The sequence below is a fragment of the Otolemur garnettii genome, unplaced genomic scaffold (assembly GCF_000181295.1).
Source record: "Otolemur garnettii isolate 467f Iridium unplaced genomic scaffold, OtoGar3 scaffold00053, whole genome shotgun sequence".
Classification (NCBI taxonomy): domain Eukaryota; kingdom Metazoa; phylum Chordata; class Mammalia; order Primates; family Galagidae; genus Otolemur; species Otolemur garnettii.
The window spans coordinates 1,152,770-1,175,740 of NW_003852448.1; the positions used below are offsets into that span (position 1 = coordinate 1,152,770).

At 41.6% G+C, this 22,971-nt stretch overlaps 1 protein-coding gene and 1 pseudogene across 2 annotated transcripts in view; one reads left to right on the top strand and one right to left on the bottom strand.

Annotated features, from left to right (window-relative positions):
• The window catches only part of L3MBTL4 (L3MBTL4, histone methyl-lysine binding protein), a 355,410-nt gene that overhangs the window by 295,065 nt on the left and 37,374 nt on the right, over nucleotides 1-22,971 (bottom strand). For both annotated transcript variants that reach the window (XM_023514432.1, XM_003792016.1), the window contains exon 4: nucleotides 4,956-5,038. In XM_023514432.1, the coding sequence (XP_023370200.1) occupies nucleotides 4,956-5,038 (83 nt within the window). The remainder of the gene's footprint in view (nucleotides 1-4,955; nucleotides 5,039-22,971) is intronic.
• On the top strand, nucleotides 7,316-22,331 carry LOC105887177 (annotated as a pseudogene).

Below are 22,971 nucleotides of genomic sequence, written 5' to 3' on the forward strand. Positions count from 1 at the left end.
GGGAATGAGTGGTGTGAGCAGAGACACACACACCACCCTCTCTAGTGAGGCGGGGGTGAGTGGTGTGAATAGAGACATGCACAGTCTCTAGTGAGTTGTGTGAGCAGAGACATACACACTCTCTAGTGAGGGGGGATGAGTGGTGTGAGCAGAGAGATGCACAGTCTCTAGTGAGGCAGGGGGAGTGGTGTGAGCAGAGATGCCCACACTCTCTAGTGAGGTGACAGGCAGCAACAGTGGCCATGAGATGCTGTAATCCCCAGGAAGGGAGGGCTGGGCTTGGAGGGGTAGAGCAGAGGGGACCTGTCTGTCCGAGGGAAGGAGCAGAGTGCCTGAGAAGCTGCATTATCAGGTTTACAATAGGTGTGGCACCAGAGGACAACTGGACAGGGGGCCAATCCACAGCAAGTCACTCAGGCCAGGGGCAGGACAAGCAGGGACAGCAAAGAAAAGAAGATGGTGTCTGTGTTTAGACCCCAAAGTTACACCTCCAGCCTGATCCCCGAGCTGTCGCTATGTTATTTCTGTGGCAAATAGGACCTTACAGGTATGGCTAAGTGAAGTATCCTGAGATGGGGACTGTCCTGGATTGTCTGGGGAACCCCAATGTCATCCCAGGGTCCTCCTGTAAGAGGGAGGCCGAGGGCCAGAGAGGAGACCGACAAGGAGACTCTTCCAAGGAGAAGGGACACGGAGAGAGGATGTGGCCTCACCAGCTCACTGCCAATATCTAACCTTTTGAATTTACAGATAATAAATTTGTATTGTTTTAAGCTACTAAGCCACTGAATTGGTAACGATTTGTTACAGCAGCAATAGGAAATTAACACAGTAATAAAGTATATGGAATTCAAATTAAGACTATATTACCAAGCTATGAGAGTAGACAGAGGGTGCCAAAAATACATACACATTTTAAGAAAGGAAAAAAGTGTAATAATATATACTGATAACAAAAGATGAATCCAAGTCATTTTTGAATACCTCTTTTAAGCAGAAGTCAAAATTGTAATATTCGAAAAGTCACCCTTGACCTCTGCAATTATCAGTATATATTGTTACAAATTAAATATGGTTTCTGTCTTTTTAAAAAACGTGTATACATTTTTTGGCACCCTCTGTATACAAAGTTCCAAAGAGTTTTAACTTTTCTCGTGATGACTTTCATTTTGTTCTGAAACAGCAAAGTATTTTAAAATGTGGTTGAGTCCCTGCCCATGTCCAGTCTGTCTTCCTGGCACCCCTATGCGGGCTGGGAGAGAAAAACACCAGTCTGGGGGTCAAAAGTGGGGCCAGCTGACACTGTAGGTGCCACCCACTGGCAGAGTGCTGGCTGGTGCAGGTGGCGATCTGGGCACTGCTCTGGCCAGGTAACATAGGAGCTGGCACTGGTCTCTCTGTCGCTGCTGTCCTGCTCCTCACTCCGCCAACGTCAGGCGGGCAGGTGGCAGCTGCACAGTAAGGACAGGGCAGTGGACCACAGTGAACAGGCAGAGACAGCTTCCTGCAAAGGGAGGAGGAGGAACATGGACCCAGGAGGTTCATGGTGCAAAAGGGAGCACAAAGGCCTTCAAATGTGGGTAAGAACTGAGCAATGAGGCCGGAGCCAGCACGTGGACCAGCCTGACCACTCTGTTTCCAGACACATCTGCAGCCGGGGCGAGACTGCAGTGGTGTCACTTCCAAGCAGACACAGGTGGGCTTGATGTGATGAGCAAAAGGGAGAACGGGCGCTCCAGGGAAGCGCCTGTGCCCACGAGCGGGCTGGCGGGGAGAAGTGAGAGAGAAGAGCTTTCCAGACCAACCTCAAAACAAACAAGAAAACAATACCTTGAATTTTAAATCAAATCAAGGTAGGCACATTTCACCGATAATGAGGAAAAGATGTTTTTAAATTTACAATGTCAACAGAAGGTGTTTACATCCTTGTATACTCGTTACCCCAGATGGTAAAATAAATTATACAAGATAAAACACTTTACTTTGTCTTACACAGAAAGAAGTTTAAAATAGACCTATAGGTATTCACAAACCTGTGTGCAAATGAAAAAGGCATACTCTCCTAAAAAAAAATTATATACACACACACACACACAAACTTTCTTGGTAAAACACATATCTCATTTACACGATGGAATCGAGTGTGTGGCTTTGATACAGCTTCTAAAATCTGAATGTTAGGATAAAAACTATAAAAACTACATATTAAATGTAAAGTAATGCTTTCATATCTTTGAAATAGTTTACCACTCAAAATCTGCAAACTATTTTAACTTCTATTCTTAACATTTCAGCGTCAAGGCTGAAGCATCCCATCTCAGCTGGCTGATCCAGCAACATTACTACAGCATGTAGACGAGGAGAGTGAACAGTCACAGTCAAGAGCCCAACGTCAATACAGAACTGACGCTCAGAGTTCTGTCCGATGCTGCTCTTGGAAGGGTGACATGAACCATCTGCCTTTTGATTACATCATAAAACCTATTTTCAATTATAAACAATGTTTATTTCATCCTAAAATACAAGTATCAACTGAAAAGTAATACTGTATCTTAAACACAAGCATCTTCTTCGGTCACGGGGACAAGTCAGACATGGTAACTGGTGAACCTAATTCTCATTTAGGGGTCAGACAGGGTCTCATCTCACACATGGGATGCCTAAAAACTTCATTACTTGTATGTCCTACCTCACATTGCTACTGTGTTATTAGGGGCATATCTCCCAACTAGCAGGCAACATCCCAAGGCACCGTGTCGTACCCTCCTTGGCATTTCAGGGAGTCCTACGCAGCCCTCTGCGCACACAGAACCATGAAGATAACAGTCGCTTAGCTGTTAGATCCTGGGTGTAGAGAAAGGCCAACAAGCCAAACGTGCCCATTTCTTACCCACTAACGCAGTGATTTTCAACCGCTGTGCTGCAAGAGGATCTTAGTTGTGCCATAAAAATGTTTAAAGATCATTCATTAAATTAATTTCTAAAGAAGTTCAAAGCACAGCAAGTATATTCTTTTTTAATTCTTTCTTTAAATTAAGTTTAACTATAGGTTCAAGTGTGCTGTGAGATTAAAAAATAAAAGGTTGAAAAACATTGCACTAATGCTTTGCTGTCACCTTCAGAGATGATGAATATTAAAGTTTAAAAACTTGAGGAATTACCACTTTAAAGTTATGTTATCAGCCAATAAACCACCCAGCAGTGCCCCTGCACCCCATGCACCCCCGCAAACCCCCACCACAGAAGACCACCACCAACACTCTTCCTCTCAGTACCTCCCGGACCCTCTTCTGCCATCCTGGGTGAAGCTACATGACCCACATTCTGCCACTGTGAAGCTCCCAGCACCACCAGGCAGATCCACTCAGGAACAGAGGTCCCACATCTGCCCCTAGGTCATCTGTGTAGTTGATACCAGGACACGAAGGAAAGTCTGAAGGAGAAACTTTCAATTCTGCAAGTGCCCCTGCCCTGGCTGACGGCCCTTACAGGATCATAAAGGAGAAACTGACAATGATGTTGATGCGCCGACCAGCTGAGATGCAGGCCAGCCACACAGCTGACCTAATCCTGGATGGAGGTAAGAGACCCTGATCTGTGGACACCGCACAGGTCTGATTCCCAAGGCACAGCCAAGGGGTCACAAACCTCGCCCGTGTGCTTTGGTAGAACCCTAACCAGATCACATCTGCCCTCAGGTGTTGCGGTCCCTGACAGGCCTCAAGCAGCTCCTGCTCCACCCTCCAGGCCCACAGTGACCCCACGGCCAGGACATGGAATGGGCACGCGGAGAGGGAAAGGAAGCCGTGACACCGGACAGAGCTGGTCCAAGCCAAACGCCTTTAAAAACCTATACTCCGAAGTAAGAAGAGGCTTCCAGGAGCCACTCAGCACGGCCTGATGATCCGAGCATGCTCGGCACAGCGGGCACTGTGAGGGGACATGAAAGGAAAGGAGGAAAAAGGCGGAAGGGGGGACACCTCATGCCCTACAGGCTGTGAGTGGAACAAACTCCCTAAGTCTTGTCAGTCAGCAGCAATGTGGGGCAGCAGGGAACGGACGCCTAGGCAGAAACTGCACAGGAACCACTGGCAGTGGGCCACGGACCTGCATAGCACGCCCTGCAAAGGTTCTCCAAATACACAGCTCCGGGCCCCAGCGCCTGAGGCTCTGATCTAGCAAGTCTCAGGGAGACCCATGTTCTGTGCTTTCCAGAGCTCCACAGAAGCTTCTAATGTGAAGACTGTTAAGAGCCACTGCTCTGGACGTTTCCAATTTCCATGACATGACCTTCACCCTATTAGTGAAGCCTATTACCCAGGCAGCAGAAGCATATTCTTGAACAGGAGGCCCTGATCCATGGTTTCCCTTCCTTTTCCTCTATGCTACACCTCTCCTCCTCCAGTCCATTGTCATGTCCAGAATTACAAATACTGGTCCTTTCACAGTGATAAACACTAGATCTAACTCAACAGATGTCATGAAAAGTAAGACAAATAAAAAGCTTCAGCTTCCTGCTGCAGGTTAAAATGCAAAGTAATGCAAGTCCAGTAGAATTTTTCACCTAAATTCCCCTGAAACACTGAGAACTCAGAACAGAAGAATAGAAAGAGGATTATCAGATAACAACAAAACCTAACACCCCCTATTATGGCCTATGCCCTTATGGGTACAGCTGATTTAGTTCTCCAACAACCCAGACAGGTAGGGAGGATACTTCTCCTACACTACAGATGAGGAAACCAAGGTTTAATGAGTTTCCTAAGGTCACAGAGCTGGCATGTGGCCATGCTGGGCTCCAGCCCACACTCTAGAACACTAAGGATCTGATGCCCTTGGTTGGATTGTCTGTCAGCAGATCCTACAAATTCAGGTAAGCTGGTGAGCTGTGTGGGCAACTTAAATTAAATCTCTTAATGTTGATTCCTTGCAAAAATAGATGTTTGGTGACTGACCTTAGAAAACAATTCAACGGGGGCTGCGACGGCTTTCTGTTCTCTCAAGTACCGCTCCCAAGACCACGCTTCCTGGGTAGCTGCTGAAGAGAGCAGAAGAGAAAACACAATGACTTTTCTTGAAACAATTAATTACAGAAAAACAATAAAATTTAATTGAAGATAAAGTCAAGAAGCAGGCTCATTAATTAAACTGGTAAGAAGACGACCCAGCAACTAGTAAGAGCCTTCTATCTTTACTTTTTGTGAACATTTTGTAAAATCATCTACTCACTCCCTAATCAGCTTTTCCTGTTTTGAAACAGACTTATGAATACATCCCACCCTAACAGAGATACCTTATGATCACTGAAAATAAGTGCCCTCTTGCTCCTCTCAAAGAGGAGCAACAGGAACAGGTTTTCTGGCAAGTAATTTGGTTAACTTCATTAATTTCATACCTCTTTTAGATGTGCTCATCAATTGTATAACCTGTCTAAAGGCAATGTGGCCATATTTGGCAAATGCCTTAAAAATCATTCCTACAATTTGAATCAACAACTCTCTTTCCAGAAATCCAACCTAATGCAATCATAGTAGATGTGCCCAAGGGGCAAAACACAGGAGATTTTTTTCCCTACAACTCTGAATAATCATGAAACACTGGAAACAAACTAAAGGTTTACCAATGGGGAGCTAATCAGATGCATTGTAGAGACAAGTCATTTTCATAATAGGCAGTAAAATGACATGATGGCAGACTGTCTAATGGAGAGAAGGACTATGTTCATAATAAACTACTAAGTGGACAGAAAAAAGCAGTTTAGAAAAGAAATTGATCCTTTTTGATAAATATGTAATGGATTAAAAAGACTAATATTATCTAATTCGAAACCTTAAATGAAGTCCTCTTTAAGTGCCAGGATTATAAATAATTTTTCCCTATTCTCATTTTTCTGCTTTTAAATTTTTCTAAGTGAAGGGTTAACCTTTTTTCTAATTCTTTTTTAAATATCAATATATTAAGGGAGTACAAACATTTTTGTTACATGAACAGCTTTGTAATGCCTTAGTTGGGGCTGTAAGTGTCCCATCACCTGCATGGTGTTTGTTGTACTTGTTAAGTAGGTTTTTACCATCCCCCTTCTTGATTCTTAATGATTTTTACTTCTTTCTGTACCCATAGGTGCCTATCAATTAGTTACAAATTATCAGAGAGTACATATGGTGTTTGGTTTTCCATTCTTGAGATATTTAACTTGAGATATTCACTTAGGAGAATAGTTTCCACTTCCATCCAGATTGCTGCAAAAGACATTAATACATTTCATTTTATGGCTGAGTAGTATTCCATTACATATACATGCTACATTTTGTTAATCTATTCATGAATTTTGGGGCAATTAGGTTGATTCCACATCTTCCCAGTGTGGATTGTGCTGCAATAAACATTTAAGTGCAAATGTCTTTTTTGATAACATGACATTTGAGTAGATACCCAGCAGTAGGATTCCTGTCTAAAATGGTAGGTATCCTTTTTAGGTCTTTGAGGAATCTCCATACTGTTTTCCACAGAGGTTATACCAATTTGCAGTCCTACCAACAGTTTATAAGTGTTCTTTTCTCTCTACATCCACTCCAATATCTGTTGTTTTGAACTTTTTCATAAAATCCATTCTAACTAGCTTATGAAGACATCTTACTGTGGTTTTAATTTGCATTTCCTGGATGATTAGTGATGTTGAACATTTTTTCATGTTTGTTGGCCATTTATCTATCTTCTTTTGAAAAACTTCTATTCAAGTCTTTTGCCCACATTTTAACAGCCTTGTTTATTGCTTGCTGGTTTGTTTGAGTTCTTTATCCTATGTTCTGTATTCTGGATACTAGTTCTTTATCAGATAGAGTCTGTGAATATTTTCTCCCATTCTGTGGGTTGTCTATTTGCACTACTGATCCCTTCCTTTGCTGTGCAGAAGCTTTTTAATTTAATCAAGTTCTATATCTTTGTAATTCAATAAAAATATCATTTTAAGTATTAAAAATATGGCACAAAGGATTAAAAATTGTTTCCAGTTTACAGTCTACTCCATAGTAAATCTTCCCCTAGGATTAAAGACTGAGATAATCAAGCAAACATATAAGTTGATGGTAAGAGTAATGCATCACATCACAACAACAAGGTAGTATGAATATGGGAGAGAAGTTAAATAAACTATGATACATACATACATGAGAGTACTGAAAACTATATTTTTTATTTTGTACACAATTAATAAAATATCTTGATAATTCTTTCTGGCCTAAGTAAAAAACTACTAGACACAAAACTGTCAGTGCCACTGTGGCCACGCCAGCACCACACACATGAAACAACTGATATGCAGGCCAATGAATGTACAAGCTTACAAGAGGTGGAGTCCCCAGAGGTGCAGGAGAGCCGAGCCACCAGGTAACCTCCTTCATGGCTGCAGAAACCCCCAGCTACCTCCGCAGCAGCTATTTATTGAAAGGCTATACAACAGATGTGGGGGAGCCCCACATACAAAGATGACATGCTTAAGCATCCCTACATGCTCTTTCCTGTGGGCTCAACTCCCACCCTGCTGCACTACAAATGTTCAAAGTCCAACACCTGCTTGCTAAGGAGTGACTGATCTTATCTCATTACAGCACCTACTTGCTTGAGGGCTTGTCTCCAGCCTGCAAAACATCTTCATGCCAGCCAGGAGATTGTCCCGCTCCCAGCGCTTCCCTCAAGAACCAGTGACTGTTCCTATAAGCATGGTTTTCAGTCTACTACACAAAACTGTGTATTTTTAGGTCATATGTGTGTGTGTGTGGTACATATACTAAATATGTATAGTTTTGTGTCCTTATTTATGCTAAGTGAAATAAGCCAGGCACAGAAAAACAAATACAGCACGGTCTCACATATGCAGAATATAAAAAAGTCAAACTCACAGAAGTAGAACTTAGTGAGGTAGTCAGCAGGGGCTGGCAAGTAAGGAACGAACAAGGGGGAGATGCTATTTCAAAGGGTGCAAAATTTCAGTTAGACTGAGGAATATGTCTTAGAGCTATTGCACTGTATGGTAAAGGTAGTTAATAAAGTATTTTATATTTCTAAATTTCTGCAAGAACAGATTTCAAATGTTCTCACCCATAAAAAAATGGTAAGTGTGTGAGGCAATAAATATGTTCCCCTTGATCTAATCATTCCACAACATAAATATGTATCAAAACATCACATGCCCTCTGTAAACATACACAATTATTATTCATCAATTACAAATAAAATAAGAACAAAAGCGTATAGGCAAATTATTACATATATTAAAACATACATTTATTCATATAGTTATAAAGCACCTTTTACATGACAGGCACGATGCATAAACGTGCTCATGCCAAAAAGCAATTGGAAAGAAACAGGGAAGTGTCAACAGCAGCCATATGTGGATGGCAGAATGTCTGTAAATAAGTTCTTTCCTTATAGCTTTATATGTTTTTTAAATTCTCTATAAGTACTGGTCAGAAAGTGCTATCCGAGTATTAATTTCAACATTTATCTTGCTGCAAAACAATCCCGGAGAAGGTACAGATGGTAAAAGGTCAGAATTGCATCAGCATTGGTGATGACAGGTGGTAGGATACCCCCTCAGTCAAACAGTCAAATTCTCTCGAGACAATAAAGCAACCTGATGGAATAACAAACGCAAAATCCGTCAAGTTGGGCAGGAATAATTCGTATGGCTTTTAATCATTTAAAAAATATTTTCTGACCTCCAACAATTTAACTATGGCCTAGAAGATGAAAGAAAAATAATATACACCATTTTCCCTTGATGGCCATATATATCCTAGACAACAAAAGGGAGTAATTTAAACTCAGTTAACAAAGAAAAGCACTGCATCAATTTATAGCTAAAAAATAGACATACAAGAAGTACGGACATTAACATTCACTACCAGCCACAAACTTGTTAGTGCCAAGAAATATACGTACTAAAGTATGATAATTTTTAAAAGCATTTTAATCACAAATAAGATTAACAATTGCTACCGGGGGATTTTCTTGTTTTGTTTGAAAATATCCAGACATCACAGGACGATTTCCATCAAGGGCTTACAGTGTATAGGCCCATTATAATGCTGAAAGGTTTGCACTGGTTCTATCACAACAGGGGATGTTTTATTTTGCTAAACAGAAAATGCTATTTGACAAACCCTGAAGATGCTCTGAGAAGATTATTCAACTTCTCAATTTTCACAAAAGCATTCCACTGAATTGCAATTACGTGCTTTGCAAAAAACATTACAGCAGTGTGGGCTCTAAAGGAAATACAGATACCTATCTCATTTTCTGTAACAGCTGTGTTCCTAAAAAGATTGCATGTAATTTCTCAATTTAATCATATTTGCAATTGTCATATATCATTTCACCAAAAGTAAATTATCTAAGACTACCTTTTGTGATCACATATGTATGCAAGGAATCTTAAAATTTATCAGAAAAGGAATACATAATACAAACAATAAAGACTTCCAATGAATTAAGTATTTTACTGAAGCAAGAGAATTACTCAACAATCTGGTACCAGCAAATAAAATGAGGGAATTCCGTCCACTCACTTCAGAGCCCATGGACAGGCCCCCCAGCCACTGAGTTCTGCAGGGATTCTCCTACGCCTCTGTCTCTCACCATGTTGTTTCATTATTTTGGCTGAAATTAATCAGTTTGTTTATTTTGGATTAGAATGTAAACTTCTAGAAAGAAGGGACCTTCTTGGCTTATTCATTATTGTATCTCTGGAGCTACAATCACACCTGGCTATAAAGATCTGCTTAAAGAGTTAAAGGAAAGGCAGGCAGAATGGCACTTTGGCCTTACAAACAAATTCAAAGATTTCTATCATGACCAACTCATTTCTCAGTCTCCTGGAAAGAAGGGACAATTCTGAGACAGCTTCAGGCACTAAAATTAACTTTGTTATGCAATTTTCTCAGACATACTACAGATATGGCATTTACTTTATAGAATATCAGATATATGTACATTTGTGAATCCTAAATTCCATTCCTTTTCACTATACTCAAAAGGTTGCAGTTATTACTCTGCTGCCAAACATTCTATAATATGCAAAGTATATTTGATTGTATGGTATCTGTCAGTTAATACACACTTATTATATGCCAGGTACCGAATTAGGTATGGGGGGTGCACATGTATATATGTGTTTGTGTGAAAATATATGTGTGAATAAGTACATTTCCACTCTTTACAACACTGAATATTAGATTAATAACTCCATTCTACAAACCTAAAAAAATGAAGGTCACAGAAGTCACGCAGCTCCAACAGCTGGAAAAGCCCGAATTTAAACAAAATTCTAGCCCAGGCATTTCCACTATGCAATACTGTCTCATGTTAGCCCATATAAATAAAGATATAACAGCAATGCCTACTGCATTAGTAATTTTTAAGTTTATCAGCACCGTAAAATTAAGTCTGCAAGGAAATTAATAAGCTCAATCAAATTTGTAAATTTGATTAAAAGTTTTGAAAGTCATGTTGACGATACGTATTTATAGCCAAAAAGAAGATGTTAATATTCATTGATCTATTCATCTCAACTTTAATATTTTATTTTAAAAAGGCAAAAGGAATAAATGCAGGTTTCATAATAGTGTGAAGTTAGGAAGAAATCTAAATATTCAATGACAGAAGTCAAATAAATCCTGGTTGTGATCACATATTACTTTGTAAATATTAATTAAGCACAGTTCGAGCACAGTGTATGTTTACATATGAATAAAAATCATCAGAAAACAACAAAAATTTAAAGAAAAAAACTGTTTGTTGAGCTGATGAGATCTGCCAAGCAATGCAAGACAAAGGCTGCCAGATTTGGCTGCTGAGGAACTGAGTCCTTTTTTATTTTTAGAGAGTTCATTCCATTTACATAGACAACTAAGGGGGCGGGTTCCCATGCACAGTGACACTAAAACAACAGGGACCACATGCTGCAACATGGACGGTCAGAGACTGTGATGCACGGCCGCTCCACAGCATGCAGCTGGACCCCAAGGAGAGCCGAGGCAAAAGGCCTCCAGAACCCGGAGACGACAAGACCTGGGCCTGAAAATGGCATCCCAGGGAGGCCCAGGGCAAATGAAAATAAGGGTCACGGCAAGTCTCCCAATACACAAAACATGCAGCCAAGCCCGGCCTACCTTGCTGACTGGGATGTTTGCAAGGACAACCAGGGCACCGTGGTGGAACCATTCCCCAATAAGAGGGTGCTGGATCTTTATCCATACACCTTCTCTTGCAATCGAATAAGCAAGGTCATCTCTTTTTTCTCTGGCCATATTAGTGGTACATGTATATTTCCTTTCTTCTAAAAGCAAAGAAGACCCCCCCAGCTTCATCAACAAGCCCCAAGTGTTTGGTTTACTCGGCCTCAGTCAATTTTGCAGATCGGCAAGAACCACAGCAACTTCTCTCACAAAAAGTGACAACCTGAGCCTACTGAGATGACACACTTATGCTCTACCGGCCACTGAATTTTGCTTTGTTCTTCTCTATGCCCCTAAGGTCTGTTGGCTTATTCATCAGATTGGCAAGAGCAAAGGCAAGAAATTCAAAGCAAAGTACACAGAAAACAAATGTAAGGCAGTCAAGTAAAATGTTAGGAAAGTAAGACGGCAGAAGCCCAAGTCACTGAGCAAAGCCAAGCGCACTTACTGTGAGATGATAAATTGCTCTAAGGCTTAGCTTCCCACTATGCTGGTAACTACTACCTGGGGCTGCAGTGGCTGTACATGTCACATTTGGCAGCGTGCCCTCGTTTACAAACCCAGTGGCCACAAACCAGTGTCTCCCCTGATCACAATGACCTCTCTTGCCTGCAAACCCAGCCACAGGCCCACAGGAGGCAAGGGGGTGGGTGGCGACTCAGCCAGAGCTGCCACCAGACCATTCACAGTTGGGAGGCACCTACAGAAATAAAGGTCAAGGGAAGTTTTCAGAGAGAGAACTCAACTCTGGACTGGACAGTGGGATGGAAGGGTCAGTCTCTGAGGAACGAAAACCTAATGGTGTAGCAAAATAAAGAAGATGAGAACACAAGCCAGGGAAAGGCAGGTGCAGTGCTGGGCTGGCTCCACGGCTGGTAGGGTGACTAATTTTCTCAACGGCGTGTTCACACAGTGTTACTTTATAAATGACACACCTCCTGGCTTTATCGACTGAAGAACAGAGACACACAGTCAGTCCTCAGACTTACTCTTTCTACCAAGTGCTCACAATGCCTAATAGGCTCACACAGCAATGTCACACTTGCAAAAAGGGCTCACACGCTGAGTGTGATACCTGCCAGGCCAGATAACCGCAACCTTGAGGGACCCCAATTTTATTTACAGAAATATCCTATTAGAAGCCCCCATGTTAGAAACCTTATAAGAGAAGCAATTCTTTTCCACATGCTGCCCACTCAGCCTCCCCACTGGCTCCCTCTCAGAGCGCATAGATTGAAAAATTAATGAGACAAGAACCTCTTACTCTGGCAACAAGAATATCCAGTTCTAGGAAACTACAGAATATTTATTAGTAATTTTCTGAACTAAAATTAAAAATGAAATGCCAGGGGGACTAAGAATGAATAAATTATCAACCCTAAGGACAGAGCCATGTAAATCTGAAGACACCCGTCTCCGGGCAGTCCTTTTCCAATTCCATTATCCATAAACACACCCTTCATGCCATTATTTCAACTTCATTGTAAGCTACGTTGCATGTGGCTCCAGCCAGCTTCATCAGGAAACATCTTAGAAGATGGGAGAACAATTGTTAGCAGCAACCAGCCAAGTTCACAACACACTATTGTAAATGATGTCTTCTTTTGTGGTACCAACTGGCAATGGTATAATTTTCCTAATTTTAACAACTTAATCACTTCAAAATAACCCCCAAAGCAGGAGCTCCCTGAGTACCATTGTACTTTCCATGCTCACACACTGCTAACTCTCACATCACTGTGGCAAGGACTACCCATGCTCTACCCACCACAGTTTTCACTTGCACAATCGGGGTGCTTTTCATTTCAGTCCAACTATATTTAAATATAGCATGCCTTGCTCATCTCCCAGGCAAAGCAGGTACTGAGTGCTGTGAGAGGTCCAGAGAGCTCCACTCGCATCCACATTTCATCCTCACGTAGCATTTACTCTGGGGGACACATGTAACTATCACCCACACCTTGGCATAGGGCAGGACTCAAAGTGTTCTCTTGAATAAACAAGCAGACAAAGCGCTAACAGGCGCGAGCTGAGAAGCCCAAACAGTATGTCTGGGAACAAAGTGAAGGAGCCTCAGCACTGAACAGAAGAAGCTTCCCAGCAGTTGCTGCTCTTTGAGACAAGCAGAATTTAGAAGGCAATCCAGGGAGAAGCAGCGACTGGCAAATAAAGAGTTTCTGCAAATATGGCAGAGTCTGGTGAGCACTGAGCACAAATCTTGCAGGGATCCCACAGCAGACGGCTGGACTGCTAGATTGAGAGGAGGCAAAAATACAAGCAAAGGTCTTGAAAGTCATCCTATGGAGCTGGCGCCTTATTCTCGTGGTTTAGAGAATGGTTAGACGTCTGAGTGGTCAGTATCATCAGCGCTCACTTCACGAACCAGCACTGGGTAAGGATGGAACAGACGCAAGAGACAAACACTGAATGTTAACCCAAGAGTCCAGGTGAGAGACAGCACAGTGTGCCCTTAAGAAAGCGGGGGACATTAATGTACATAGTTACCATTCAATAAAAAAAAAGAAAGCGGGGGACACAGGGTGTTGTCCCTCTGTGCCTATCCCTCTGGGGCACTGTGCTCTCTGCCGTTACAGAGGCTGGGGGTGAGGAGAACAGGAGATGATGGTTAAAATATAACATCACACACAGGAGGGATTCTTTCTGAGTTCTATCACACAGCACGGAAAATATGGTTATGGTTATATAACAGCATTATATATTTCAAAACTACTAAGAGTAAACTTCAAATGTTCTCTCCACAAAAAATAAGTTAAGAATTTGAAGTAATGAATATGTTAACCGGCTTTATTTAATTATTCCACGCTGTATTTATAAATTAAAACACCACTTTTACCCCCACAATTTTATACAATTACAAATTGTGAATCTATGGTAAAAGAATAAAAAATGAAAGAAAGGTGGAAAGGGAATTGAAAGAAATAAACCCAAAAGTATACTCAACAGGCTCTACCCAGCAACCGCCCCCTGGGCCGGGACGTGGTGGCCGAGGGGAAGGCAGGGGACCCGGGGGCCGGTGAGCAAAGGAGGAAACAACACACAGTGCTGCAGGGGAAGATGATATTTTCAGAGATGTTGAATTTTCAGTGTCTGAAATAATCTATTGTAAGTACATATAAATATCTGTACTGTAATAAATATTTATCCACAAAAGGTAATTCCAACTTTTCTAGAAAGCAGCAGCACTGGAGATAATACTGAGAAAAAGACCCCAAGCCAAAAGGTGGGTGTCCTCTCTGGAGGAAAGGCAGGGGCAGGGGAGGGAGGAGAGACCAGGGCTCAGGGATCAGCACCACCCGATTCTCCAGGCGGTCAGAAAGACCGCGACTGAAGACGCCCTGCTGGATATGGGGACCGGGGTCCACTGGACCACAGAGGGGAGGTTTCAGTGGAGGGGTGAGCTCGGACGTCAGACCGCAGAGGGGAGGTTTCAGTGCAGGGATGAGCTCGGACGTCAGACCGCAGAGGTCAAGCGTGTCAGCAAAGCAGCAAACATGGCCAATGCTGGCGAGGGGGGCAGCAGACATGAGCCTGGAAGGGGAAGAACAGAGCAAGAGAAAGGAAGCCCTCCCTGACTGCTGTTGAGAGTACACGCACAGAGAGGCAGGGCATTTCAGCTCTTCAGGTGAGGAAAGTGAGAGAGAAACGAGGCTCCTCGACCAGAGGGGCAATCCATGGGGTAGAGAAGAAGGACCAGCAGGATGTTCTACAAATACAGGCAGGGGAAGGACCCTGAGTAAAATTTTGAAAAAAGGGCAGTAGGGTGCTAGGGAAGAAGATGGAAGAGCATCCCACCTAATATCCCACTGACTATCCCACCTAATAATATAGCTGCTAAGAGGAAAGATTACTGTGGTAGCTTCAGGAACTTAACAAACAAAGAGTTACAGAAATTCAACCAGGACAGGATTGAGCTAGTACAGAGCTGTCCTGAGACGTCGACTCCCATAGCCTGGTGGTTCTGCAGAAGAGGTGACTGGCAGCGAGGACTTCCTCCAGCTGCTGCCGGCAGTCTGAAGTGGGAGCAGATGGCCCGGCACACAGACAGCTGGGGGCCGAAAAGATGGCCAAGTGGATGAGAGGCTTGAAGCTAGGAGAACATGAGAGTAAATGCATGAGGCGCTCTGACTGAGCCAGGAGGCAAAGGAAGTCTGAAGACAACTGACAAAGAACAAGAAAGAACAGAAAAGCTGCAATTTCCTTTTTCAAAAACAGATTGCACAGAATTGAAGGAGAGGGAAGAACCAGGGGCCAGGGGCCTGAGATCAAAGAAGGGGGTTCAGAATTCATGACCAGCAACTCAACAATTTATTCCAAAAACACATGTAGCTGGGCACTGTGTTCAAGTGTCACAAGTCAACAAAAGAATAATGCAAGGGACCAACAGGGACACCCGAGGTCAGGAAAGAAAAGAGTACATAAGCCAGTTACTCAAATACAGTGGTTTCCAAAATGTCATCCTCTGGGAACTTGTTAGAAATGCAAATTCTGGGGCCACACCTGAGACTTAGTGAATCAGAAACCCAAGTAGGACCAGCACCCTGTTTTAACAGTCTCTCCAAGTGACCCTCAAGCATGCTGAAGTTCAAGAACTATTATTCAAAAGTCCATAAAGTTCATGTGAAATTTAAAATAATTGTAACTTTATAAGTGTATGTGATAGAAAGAATTTGTAAAAAGGATTAGAAAGCTTGAGTTTTTATTGTCTTTAGTGATTCTATTTTTAGAAATTTAACTTAAAAATTACTTATTTTTCAGAATTACTGTTGACCCACAGCTTCACCAGAAGGGAAAGTAAATTGTGTTCTTTGGTTGTTTGAACTAAAATCTACTGCTGCTGTCCAAAGAAGGGTTGGAACCTATTACAAGAAAGAAGCACCACATAGGAATTAAATATCCAAGTGGATGAAAAATTTAAAGAAAAGGCTCTGTCAGTGGTAAGCCACGGTCTGGCAGGTCATGTGTTAGTGGGAAACTGAAGCATCTGTAGAAGGGATCTATGAGGCAAGTCCACAGAAGTCATTAAGACAGGCAGCACTAGAGCTGAGGCGTTCAAAGTCTACGAGACTTCACGTGAACGTGCACAAAATTCAAGTACATCAGGTGGCATTAGAAGGGGATTATAAAGTATGACTAACTTTCTGTCAACAGTTTAATGAAAAACTTAGCAACAATGATGCATTTTTGAGTAATTTAATGTTCTCCCATGAAGCAACACCCCATATTAGTGGCAAGGTCAACAGGCATAATTGCCATATTGGGGGAACTGAAAATCCACAGGCATGTGCTGGACATGAAAGAGATTCGTTCTCCCAAAGTTAATGTGTGGTGTGCCCTGGGGAAAAGAGCAAGTCATAGAGCTATTCTTTTTTGAAGGGCATGTTAATGGTGATAGCTATTTAGAAATGTTGCAAAATTACTTTATTCCTCAGCTTGAACAATCAGGACTGATAGAGAACACGGTGTTTGAACAAGGACGGTGCTCGCTGTCACTCTGCTTTGCGTGTTAGACATTTTCTACACAAGAAATTCCCTAACACATGGATTGAAAGAGGTGGACCATTTTCTTGGCCTCCCTGCTCATCACACTGGACTCCATTGGATTTCTTTTTATGGAGACATGTGAACACTAATGTTTATTCAACCAAATGTTGATCTTTAGAAGACCTGCAAGCTAGGATAACTGACATGATTGCTGCTCTTACTGAAAATCAGCTTGAAAATGTTCCCGAGAACTACAGAATCGGATTACCCTTTGTATTAGTAGTGATGGTAGACACGTTGAAAATTAACAAGAACAATAAAAAAGGTAAGTGTTTCTTCTTCTAATACTTTCACACATTTTTTTCTATCACCTACACTTACAAAGTCACAACTATTTTAAATTGCACACAAAATTTATGGACACCCTGTATAACATGAAGAAAGTTACAAAGAAAGAACTCAGCTGACTGGGATCATCAAAGAAGGTTTTCCAAATGATGTGATATACTTTACAGGCTACTGTTCTCAAAGTGTGGTACTCAGAACAGCAACATAGAGATCACCTGGAAAGTTGTTAGAAATATAAATGGGGAGCATCATTGAAAATCTGAATCAGGCTTGGAGCCCACAGCATAGTGGTTAGGGTGCCGGCCACATACAAAAAAATAGTAGTTGGGGAGGTTGTGGTAGGCACCTTTCACCCCAGCTACTTGGGAGGCTGAGGCTGGTAGAATCACTTAAGCCCAAGAGTTGGAGGTTGCTGTGAGCTGTGATACCACAGCACTCTATCAAGGGTGACATAGTGAGACTCTGTCTCAGACAAAGAAAGAAAGAAAGAAAATTTAAATCAGAATTAGGAACTCTGGAGGTGGGGGTGCCAGTAATCTGTTTTCACAAGCTGTCCAAGTGACTCTGACACAGCAGCTTTTGAGAACCACAGCCCTGGAGTAAGGGGGCCTGACTCCTGCTGCAGACGGCCCTATGGACAGGACAGCATCAGAACTGTCTGACCTCAGGCCCTGTTCTGAATCTCCAGGAGTCTCCATCCCCCCCAGCAGTTATTTTTACAGTACAGTCCATTACTTGAGCAAGCTTGAGTGAGATCTCTTCCTTGCAAATGACAGTCTAATTAAAACACTATGCTAAGAATTTTAGCCTTTAGCCCACAGGTACTATAGAGCCTGCTGGATGCTTTTTAAGCAAAGAAATGTCATAATAATATTTGGACTTGTTTCTCCTCTGCCATGACTCTTGCTGTTAACTGTGGTTGCTTTGATTTTTTTTTAAAGATACCACTGGTGGTTGTCTTAGAGACAATAATACAGAATAAGGAAGGAAGGCTGATAGTAGAAATATCAGGAAGGAGACCGTGGCACCACGCAGGCATGAGATGATGACGTCTGATTTGGGACAAGGACTGGGAGGACTGAGAGGAGTGGAAGGAACTCAGAGAGCTGCCTGAATGAGACTTGACTAAACCAGACAGTCAATGAGAGCAGAAAGAGATGACCTCGATGTGTCTCACTTTGGAGACTGAGTTGAGGATTGTGCCTACCACAAGCAAGAAAAGACAAGCTGAGCACACTTGGTACATTTTCACAGATACTAAATGTTTGAAATCTATTGAAGTCTAGAAGATACTTGGGATAAACTTTCTGAGAAGCATTAAAAACACAGATTTTTCAGGACAAAGTTTAGGACTAGAGACTTGGAATTAGCAGCCATCAGGGTACAAGGCATTAAAACAAAACAGAAGCAGGGGTGAGCCAAGCAGAGAAGCCTAGAGGACTGCAGCAGTCACGATGTGGGATAAGGAGAGTGAGACGAGGCAGTGAGAAAAACATGGGGAACACAGGAGGAAGTGCTTTCAAGAAGTAGAGAATTGTCACTATCAAACTTGATAGAACAGCAAAACATGAGGACAGAACAAAGACCACTGAATGGATACTGGAAATGGTACCTTCACAAGTGCCAAACTCAACCAGCCATGAGATTGCACTAAAGAAGAAATCATCAATACTGTAGTCATGTATGACAGGATAAAGAGAAAACCATTCTCGGCCAGACTCTTGTTGGCTCAGCAAACATTTATTAGCTGCCTTTTATGAGACAGACCCTGTGTTATGTGCTAACGATACGAAGAAGAAGAAGAAAGAGTTCCTACCCATAAGGAGCTCCCGACTCAGTAGAGGAACCAGGTAACTCTCATGCGAGACAGAGAACACAAGAGCAAGAGCAAGGGGGGAGGGACAGAACGATCAGTGTTACCGTGAGAACACGTTTCATTCATCCAGTTCCCATTTTTCATCATTGAAAATGTGCTCACTATGTGCTAAGAGATTATATAATACAGCACAAAACAAACTGACAAAAATAAAAAACCCTGCCTTTATTTACCATAAATTCTAGTGGTAAGGACAACAATAAACAAAATAAATAGGCAAAATATACAGTATGTGGAGACAGCAATAAGCATTCAGGAAAAACTAAACCAGAGAAAGGGGTGGTTAGGAAACATTAGCAAGAGGGGCTCGGGGACGTGGTGACTTCTCACCGGAAACAAGGAAGCCAAGAAAACCATGGAACTGCATCCTTAAAGCCCTGAAAGCCATGAGGCTGTCAAGTAGTAACTGCTTATCCAATGAAAACATCCTTCAAAGTTAGAGGGAAATGAAAGTTTCAGAGTAAATAGAAACTGATTTTTATGTCTACAATTTCATGTATAGAGCACAGGTTTTCACTCTTGATTTCTTCCTTACCCCTAGAGTGTTCATCTAGTCTCCTAAAAATATTCTTGGCAGGGTGCCCTGGCTCAAGCCTCAGGGAGGATTAGTGGGGAATATTGCTTGAACTCAGAAGTTCAAGACCAGCCTCAGCAAGAGTGAAACCCCATCTCTACTAAAAATAGAAAAATTAGCTGAAGCATTGTAGCAGGTGCCTATGGTCCCAGTCACTAAGGAGGCTAAGGCAGGAAGATCACTTGACCTCAAGAGTCTGAGATTGCTGTGAGCTGTGATGACACCACTACACTCTATGCTGGGTCTCAAAAAACCCCCAAAATTCTTGTAATAATATTTTTTCTTTTAAACATTTAAGCCTTTCATATCTTTGGAATGCATTTTTATATAAACACCACTCAGGCAAGTATAACCTGTTAAATAAGTCATCTGTGCTTTGTTTTGTTTTGTTTTTTTGCAGTTTTGGGCTGGGCTGGGTTTGAACCCACCACCTCCAGCATATGGGGCTGGAGCCCTACTCCTTTGAGCCATAGGTGCCGCCCTCATCTGCACTTTGTCCTTCTGAATTCATTTATCATCTTTCTCATGTATTACATTCTCACATTATCTCCTTCTCCTTTCTCTGTTCCACAGACTGTTGGTCTATTGTTATAATACCAGAATATTAGAGATTTAAATACACAGTCATTTTATCCAATTCAAATTAAAACCAATTGATGTTCTAATTTAGATTTGAATTAAATGTGAATTTGGGGAGAACTGGCCTTTTGTGGTTCATCTTTCTAGTTGCTCAGATATTAATTTACATCCTTCAATAGGATTTTCCAGTTTTCTTCATATAAGGTCCCTCACATTTCCTTTTCAACTTATTCTAAATATTTTACACTTTATCGCTATTGTGAATGGAATATTTTTCCCTTTTCAATTTGTAAGTGATGATGGGCAAAACACAGAAAAGCTAATAAGTTTTTATATTTATCCTATATCCAATCACTTCAAGATTCTCATATTAATTCTAATAGTTTATAATTAGATCCTCTTGGGATTTCTAGGTATAAAATCATATCATCCATGAATATATATATATATTCATGTGTGTACATGCATGTATACATATAAAATCTTTTTTCCCCAAATTTTGTACCACTTATTTAATTTTGTTGCTTATTTCATTCACTAAAATCTCCAAGAAAATACTAAAGATTAATGATGATAGTCTCCCTATTTCCTGATTTGAACTAAAAGTTTTATTGTACTGCTATTTAGTATATTTGCTATTACATTTTGGTGAGTAATTGTTATTATAGTTAATTTTACATAAGTCTTTTTGCTAGGAATGGCAATTAAATATTAACAAAAGCTTTTTCAGTGTCCAGAGACTATTACGTGGCTTAGTTCCTTTTAATTTGTTGATGTATAAATTATATTGGCAGATTTTCTTATATTGAACCCTATTTCATCATTGAATTTCATATTAATGAACATTATACCCTCCTTAATAATAGGTATCATTTTGTAATATTTGCTAGATTATATTTGCAATACTTATCTAGAATTTCATATTTGGATTCTTGTACAGCATGCATGTACAGTGTACAAATTTGGTTTTTATACTTTTTTCATCAGTTTTCACGATGAAAATTTTTTCACCTTTTTCTCTGGCCTGGAAGAAGATGATTATTGCTAGAATTATCTGTTCTTTAAAGGTAAAAATCAGTTCAGCTGTGACCCTTGCTGGACGACACCTACCAGGGTCTTCTACTGCTCTATCAAATGCTCAACTTTCTCTTGGGTGCATTTTGAAAATCTTCAGTTTGCTAGTAAATCACCCAGTTCCTTCAGGTTTTCAAAGGTATCTCTATAGAGATGTATGCATTATTCTTTCTCACTTTTACTTTAAAAGAAAAAAAAAAAAAAACTTCTTCCATATCTTTGGTTATTTTTCCCTTCTCAGTAATTAAGTTTGACATCACACAGAATATGCTGATTTCTGACTTAGGAGAATGGGTAGATGGGGAAAGCATTAAAAGTGACACCAGGAACAAAGAAAACCGTTTCAGTAGGAGTGGTGAACTGATAAGGTGAAGGACATCCAGGTGCAGTCCACCTGCAGTACAGAGCTGAGACACGAATCTGCAGCGAGGTGGAAATCATCAAGGTAGCATCAAGATGATAACGCAAGTCACCCAGAGAAGAAAAAGTGAAGGGAGAAGAGAACTGCAGTTGGAACGCAAGGGAATCTCACCACTTAAATGGAAGGTAAAGGGAGAGGAACAAATACAAAAAAAGCACTGAGGCATCAAAACCAGGATAGACCAGCTTTGCAGATGCTGCCACTTCCTACAGTCCTCTGGTATCAGCTGCAGTCAACCCCAGCGTGTTCTTCGATATTGCCACTGATAAGTTCTTGGACCTGTCCCTTCAAGCTGTTTGCAGACTAAGTTCCAAAGACAGCAGAAAACTTTCATGCTCTGAGCACTTGAGAGAAAGAATTTGGTTATAAGGATTCCTGCTTTCACAGAATTATTCCCAGGTTTATGTGCCAGGATGGTGACTTCACATGCCATAATGGCACTGGTGGCAAGTCTATCTACGGGGAGAAATTGGAAGATGAGAACTTTGTCCTGAAGCATAGAGGTCCTGGCATCTTCTCAATGGCAAATGCTGGACCCACCATGAACAGTTCCCAGTTGTTCATCTGCACTACCAGGACTGCGTGGCTGGATGGCAGCATGGGGGCTTTGGCAAGGTGAGAGAAGGCATGAGTGCTGTGGAAGCCATGGAGCCCTGTGCGTCCAAGAATGGCAAGACCAGCAAGAAGATCCCCATTACTGACTGTGGACAACTGCGATGAATTTGACTTTATGTTTTGTTTCAACCACCAAATCCTTCCTTCTGTAGCTCAGGAGAGCACTTCTGTAGGAGAGCACCCCTCCACCCCATTTGCTCACAATATCCTGTAATCTCTGTGCTCTCACTGCAGTTCTTCGGGTTCCATATTCTCCTTATTCCTCTCCATGTCTAGGTGTATTGCAGAGATAAGTTTATGATTATGAAATAAAAACTAAATACAAAAAAAAAAAAACCAGGATAGACCAACATCTCAGGTTACAAGCAAAGAATGCGTGGAGGATCAGAAGTGATAAAATGAGGGAAAGAAGAGCTGGGGGACAGAGGGGGCAAACAGTAACACCTCAACTGAAAGGTCAGGTGGGACGAGGAATGTGGAGCACAGGCATGAGGACAAGAGGAAACTGCCAAGTAGATGAAGAGTCACTGTAAACATGGGGCCGAATGCTCATCCGAACTCCTGACTGGGCCAGGTCTGTCACTGGAGAAGAACAAAGAACTAAGGAATCTCAAAGTTGTTACTAGAATGTTCAGGTGACAGTGAAGTCTGCAGAAAAAAGCATATTTGTGTGAAGATTTCACACTATGAACTCATTTCCTCCTTGCTCTGTGATAGATGTTGGGGAGGCAGTTCTATGAAAATA